Consider the following 6,000-nt stretch of genomic DNA (forward strand, 5'->3'; position numbering starts at 1 on the left):
CTGAGCAGATCTCAGGTTGCCCCGTGCTTTTGACAAGATCAGGTATTCAGTGCTTCCTTTTGTTTGGGAGCAAACCCCGAGTGCTTGAAATGCAGCTTTTCAAGGGCAGCTCTCCCGGGGTGTCTGAGGAAAGGTGGATTGTTGACCAAATGTGTTTTGTGCTGTTTCTGTATCTCTGGAAGAAGGAGAGTGTCATAAACACAAACCAGTGAATTACTGTGGTTACAGAATAGTTCTGTGAAATAATTAATTGTGCAGATTTATTTTGAAGAGAAGGTAAAATAAAAGGAAATAATTTAGGAGAGGAAATGCTTCCTCAGCCTCTCTTATCTGATTATCCTTTTAGCCATATGTGGGCTAATTTCACGTCAGTAAAGGGAGCCTAACAGCATTTGTGTCATAAAATTAAGACACCTAAATTAGTTCACCTTATTGCAGGTAGTTTTAAAGATCCCTGAGCTGAGGCAGGTGCCAAACTCTTTGCAAGTTATTGGGAAATTTGCACAATACTCGTTTCCAAACAGGCAGAAAGCACAAGGCTGATCTCAGCTTGGTGAAAAAATTAGTGGGGAAATGAAGTGGCTGTGGAATGAGTGATTTGTTGGAGGCTGAACAGGTCACTGTTACATCTGAAAGGTTGCCACTTCTCAGCACCTCACTTCAATTTCACTTCCATTCTGATTTTTGATCATTTTTCCAGAGGTTGCTTCCTTACAGGATCTGAAATCCAGCTCTGCCAAAGGGATTTCACAGATGTAATTCATGTATTGCAGTGCAGGGCTCAGAGCTGACACCTCCTGATGGCTTCCCCACCACAGGAGAGGCTGCAGGCACCCAGTCCCGCAGTGCCAGCCCTTTTAATCATTCCAAAGCAAAGCGTTAATGACTAAATCCATTTTTATTGTACTGTACAGCGAAGACATGCAAGTTGAACATCACACAGGATGAACACATCACAACTTTATAAAAGCTTTTCAAGCTCCTTAGCGTGCTCAGTGAATGATTATAAAGTACTTATTGCCTCCCTTCCTCCCCCCTTTTCCTTAAGGTATAGCAGAGGTATTTCCTTTACAAAAGGCACCAATTATCCCTCAAATGAGAGCAGCACAGAGTGACATGAAGAGAATTGTCCCTAGAGCTCTCTGTGATCATCACAACTTTCTGTAAGAAGGATACTAAAAATAGCAGAGGAGCTTCAGAAGAATCAGCATTTCTTAATAACATCTTTCACTCAAAAGGGAAAGGCTCAATCCGCTCTTTATGATACAAAATACATTCTCCAAAGGGCTCCTTCTTGAGGAAGGTCAATACATTACCTAGAGACAATGGAGCACTTGAACCTGTGACCCAGGCAGTCAGCAGAAAGATTTCCACTGACAGCCACAGGCTCAGCAGCCCCTGATGGAAACCAAAGGTCATTTGCTCTCTAAATCACCACAGAACTCGGTCCTGTCTTTGGCCAGGAGCCACCAATAAAAGCAACAAATGTGCTGCAAGATATACCCAGAGTCCTTCACTATGAAGGGAAACCACCCAGCGACCCTCATTTCTGGGGACAGAAAAACAATAACCGCCCCCTCCTCCCACCTTTGGAAAGCAATGTTTCCTACTTCACAGAGGAACTAACGAACCACAGGTCCCTCTAGTTTTCGGAGCAAAACGTGGGAATAAAGTTCAGCAGCTCTACCAGGGTCTCCAGATGGTGGGAGCAGCAGCCAGGCTCTTCTGGGCAGGCTGCTTTCTGGGAAACACACAGGGAGACAGGGGGGAGCCACGCAGAGCTGGAGAGTACGAGGCATCTGCACCCAGCTGAGCCTTGCAGAAGTGCTTGATCAGCTGGACCTGGGTCTCCTTCTTGGGCTCATAGTAGGACAGAAAGTGCATGGCTTCCTTGAGGCACCGCAGGTACCCGCTGTTAAAGTCCTGCTCTGGGTTCTTGTGGATGAATGCTGAAAGAGAAAGAAAAGCAAATGCAGCAGGTTAAAAATCATGGCCAAATCATGGGGCAGGGATGATTTGTGCAGTGACTTTCATGTGCCTGGGGTGCTCCAGCCCCCGCTTGCCCTGGGGTGTCTGGGAGCAGGTCCAGGTGTGCAATACCTGCTCTGCACTCACTTTTTTGGTCCTGCAGCTGGCTCTGCTGCTTCAGGTAGCTGACAGCCACTTCCAGGATGTCGGCTTTCTCCAGCTTGGAGTTGGGCTGGTGCCTCTGGAACTCCTTCTCCAGGAGCAGTTTCAGCTGCTCGATGCTGCTGTTAATCCGGTCCCGGCGCATTTTCTCCACCACCGGCTTCCTCAGCTGTGAGAGAGGGAGCAGATCGTCAGGGATTTGGTGAGACCTGACCCAATTTCCCCTCTGATGCCCTCATACACCCATCTTCAAAGATGCCTTTTTTTTGGCAGGAGAGCTCTGTGACGCTGCCTACCCATTCCCCACTCGTTTTAATTTTAAAAATCTACACAATCCCCCTTATCTCTCTTTAACATATTTGCTCTCCCCCAGACCACTTCCCCCTCTTCTCCCACGTTATATTTATTTGCTAGGAGCAGGCCAGCCCTTCCAATCCCCTCCAGGGCTCTACTTACTTTATTCTTTTCCTTTGGCAGCAGTTTCTCCTCCATGTGGATCATGAGAGCATTGCTGGGAGCCATTCTGAGCGCTCAGCCCTGGGCACAGACCCCAGGCAGCTGCTGTGCCGAGCGTCAGGAGATGCTTTGGCAGCTCCCAAATGCCTCTATTTATATCTGGGGAGCCGGGGGCAGATACGTGAGTGTGGGGATCGCTGGTGTTTCCCACAGCCCCGCAGCCAATCCAGCCCCGCAGCGGGACAATAGAGGAAGCATCCATTAGTGCATGGTACAATGATTGCCAATGCCCCGGGGAGAATAACCTTCTGCCCACGCTGCTGGTGGAGCGTGCGGCGTGGGGAGCTGGGAAAGCTCCGAGCCTCCAGCTGGTTGGGCTGGGATCGGTGGCATTCCTGGGCCTCCAGAGCATGTGCCGGGCACAGCCGTGGCGTGGAGGAGGCACGCTTTTGGGGGAAGGTGGGATGTGGGTGCCATGGGACAGAGAGAGAGAAACGGCAGCGTTTCTCACGGCGGCTTGTGAGAATTTTGAGGGAGTTGTAAGGATGCGATGACTTGTTAAGTATAAACAATCTGCAGGTGGTGTTTTTCTACTTCTTCTTTCGGTTCTTCTCAAGGACAGTGTGTGTGAGGAAGATGTTTTTATCAGTAGGCCAATCAAACAGAATCTATCGTAGCACTCTATAAAAACCGCGCGGTTGTCTTGATTAAAGCCTTCTTTGCTCTTTCTACAGTACTGCCTCCTGCCTGTTCCTGTGTCATTCTCTGCAAGAGAGAGAGTGGGAAAGGGAGGGCAGCCCTGCTAGAGTTCAAATCAACAGCCCCAGGGGCATCTCTGCCCTTCCCAGAGCCTGGGGGAGCTCTGTGTGTGTGTGTGTGTCCATCCAGTCATTGCACTTCACTGGGCGACACGAAGGGTGACCACAGGTTTCTTCACTGGACATTTCTAAATGGTTGTTGGATCAAGAACGAGAATAACTAGAGAATTGTAACCTCCCTTTCTCCCTTCCCAATAACACACCCGGGTCTGAGAGCCTGTTGCACCACTGTTCCCATTGCCCCCACTAAGGACAGCCCAGAGCTGGGCCATGCAGAGTCACCCCTGTAGCTCTTGCTGTTGGTTTTTCTCATCCATCTCTTCCATACAGACCGTTCCAGGAATGATGGTTAAGATGGGCTAAAGGATAGCATGAGGCTCAACCCAGAATCCTGGGAAGCCTTGGGAAACCAGAGGTGGGCCATGAGTGGGATTTAGCAGCCAAGGCCCATCTTTGGCCCTCAGTAAGGTCAGTTCTGCTTCTTGCTGAGGTTTCAGGTGTGCCTGGTTCTGACCTAGCCTCGCTGCAGCCTGGCCCTGGTGAGTGTTCTGAATGTCAGATCTCAGACACCGTGTACCTGCCTCGCTGTGTAACCCTCCTGTCATCCCCACTCCATTTTTGATCTGGAAAATGGGCTGCTTGCTTGTATCTGCATGGAAATGCCAGGGTGAATTGAGCTACCATTTATTTTGTGATAAAGGCAAGATAAAGAACCAAGCTGTGAGGGCACTGGAGGTCAGTTCTGATTTCATGTTGTGAGTAAAAATATCTGCTTGGGTACAGCCCTTGAGACAGCACCAAAAATAACCCAGAAGCTACCTGGGGAAAGCTGTGCTGCATCCTGCCCTGTGTGGGTCCAGCCCGGGGTGCCCCAGGCAGAGGTGTGCTCCTCCAGAGCATCTGGGCATGGCAAGGGCGGAGGGAAGTGTGCAGTGAGGTAAGAAAGCCAAAGAATTCCTTGCTTGGAAATGCTGCGGGGGTAATGGGCAGTTGACAGGAAGGAGGGAGGTGACACTGCTATAGGCAGTGACGTGGGACTCATTGTAGCAGCCTGAATGGACTCAGCTCTTTGTGAAGGGCAGATGTTGTCCTTGGAGCCCTTTATTCCCTGCCTTGTGGGAAAGCCAGGAGACAAGACATCTCATGAACACTTTGAAGCAGTCAAAGGATTATGATACAAACTAAGACACAGCTCAGAGACCAAGCCCCAGCTTCTGCCGGCTTTAATGAGGTGTTGCCTGTTTCCTTGTGTTCTCTGGCCTTCCTCCAGGAGCTGCTGTCCTGGGTTATCCCTTCCCTAGCACGGGAGCCATGCTGGCAGACGGGTAGGCATGGAACAAGCTGGTTGAAGACACTTCAGTGTCAAAAACCATCTTTTTTTTTCCAACTCCTGAGAAGCCCTGACCTTTATTGCTGTGTTAGAGCTGATAGCCAGATGGTCTTTTGGGAGTTGGAATCCTTCCCTTTAAATCATTCAGGCTCAAGCACCGTCACTAATGTCGGGAGTAGTTGCAAGGCACACTTCTATTGTCCCAGCAAGAAATGTTATCAATGGGGGAAGAGTCTGGGAAAGGCAGAGAAATCCAAACCCACACAGCCTGGTGCTAATAACCCCTTTGTGGAGCTGTGCTTCTGTTGGGGCACCGTGAACTCTGTGGCTTTTTCACCTAGGAAGGCTGAAATGGGCACGTTTCACCATCCAGGGGCTTCTCCAGGGGAGAAAGGGGTGACAAGGGCAGGGACACCGGCTCATGCAGGGGTGGCTGCAGGAATGCTGAGCTGAGCTGCACCTTAGGCTATCCTGGGGCTCTGGTTTGTTCTGCCGTGGCTGAGTTTGCTCTCGTGAGAAATGGGAGAGTGGTGCTGAGCTCTTCCACAGAGCCCTCTGAGAGTTGGGAGCTGACCTGTGCCTGTGGTGAGAGGCAGGGATGGGGCTGACATGGCCCTTGTGCTTTTCTGGTGTCACCTGGGAGCACCTCAGGGAGCAGAGTGGAGGAGCAGCAGTGCTGGGGTCTCGGGATCTCTTCTGATAGGGATGACCCCAAGATGCATTAGAAAGTCTTTTTCCCAGCTGTCGAAGGAGGAGTCAGGACTCTTCGGATGCAGTTCTCAAGGTTGTTTATTATTTCTTATCTCTTACATTTTTCTCTGGCCTGCCGTGATCTGTTCAGCAGGTCAGCCAGAGGCACACTGCCCGCCTCCTGGGCTGGTGATGTCTTTTATACTAAAAACTACATGTACAATATTTATACTTATATTCCAATACCTATCACCTGTGTTAGACAGTCAGCCTCTACTCTAAACCAATTTAAAAGTGCCAACATCACCCAAATCATGGAGGTTAGAAAGGAGAAAGAAGAAGGACAGGGCATGCTCAAATTCCTCCATCCTGGGACCCCAAACCTCCGTTCTAAAAATCCCAGAATTCTGCTTTTCACCCTGTGACAACTACTTTTATGCTACTTAAACTTTTGTGGCTCGCAGATCCTCATATAAGGTTGGTAACTTTTTCCATGGATCAAAATCAAAGTCGCAGGTGCCTTTGGCTGCATGCCAGGGCTTCAGACTCCCCTGCCAGGGCTTCAGAGCCTCCTGC

The 6,000-nt window shown here is 49.8% G+C and overlaps 1 protein-coding gene across 1 annotated transcript; it reads right to left on the reverse strand.

The window, feature by feature from the left end:
* Window positions 1-879: 879 nt before the first annotated feature.
* On the reverse strand, window positions 880-2,701 carry LOC119710513 (transcription factor HES-5-like). Its single transcript, XM_038159632.1, has 3 exons — window positions 2,587-2,701; window positions 2,116-2,299; window positions 880-1,949 (listed from the first exon to the last, which is right to left on the reverse strand). Exons 1-3 carry the CDS (start codon window positions 2,650-2,652, stop codon window positions 1,684-1,686), a joined length of 516 nt encoding a protein of 171 aa, XP_038015560.1. The 5' UTR covers window positions 2,653-2,701; the 3' UTR covers window positions 880-1,683.
* Between the last annotated feature and the right edge of the window lie 3,299 nt (window positions 2,702-6,000).

Source organism: Motacilla alba, chromosome 21 (genome assembly GCF_015832195.1).
Source record: "Motacilla alba alba isolate MOTALB_02 chromosome 21, Motacilla_alba_V1.0_pri, whole genome shotgun sequence".
Taxonomy (NCBI): Eukaryota; Metazoa; Chordata; class Aves; order Passeriformes; family Motacillidae; genus Motacilla; species Motacilla alba.

Coding starts and splice junctions, on each gene's coding strand:
- LOC119710513 (XM_038159632.1), bottom strand. CDS start 2,652: ATGGCTCCCAGCAATGCTCTCATGATCCACATGGAGGAGAAACTGCTG. Junction 2,300..2,586: donor TGCCAAAGGAAAAGAATAAA/GTAAGTAGAGCC, acceptor CCTCTCTCACAG/CTGAGGAAGCCGGTGGTGGA. Junction 1,950..2,115: donor CCAGCTGCAGGACCAAAAAA/GTGAGTGCAGAG, acceptor TTTCTCTTTCAG/CATTCATCCACAAGAACCCA.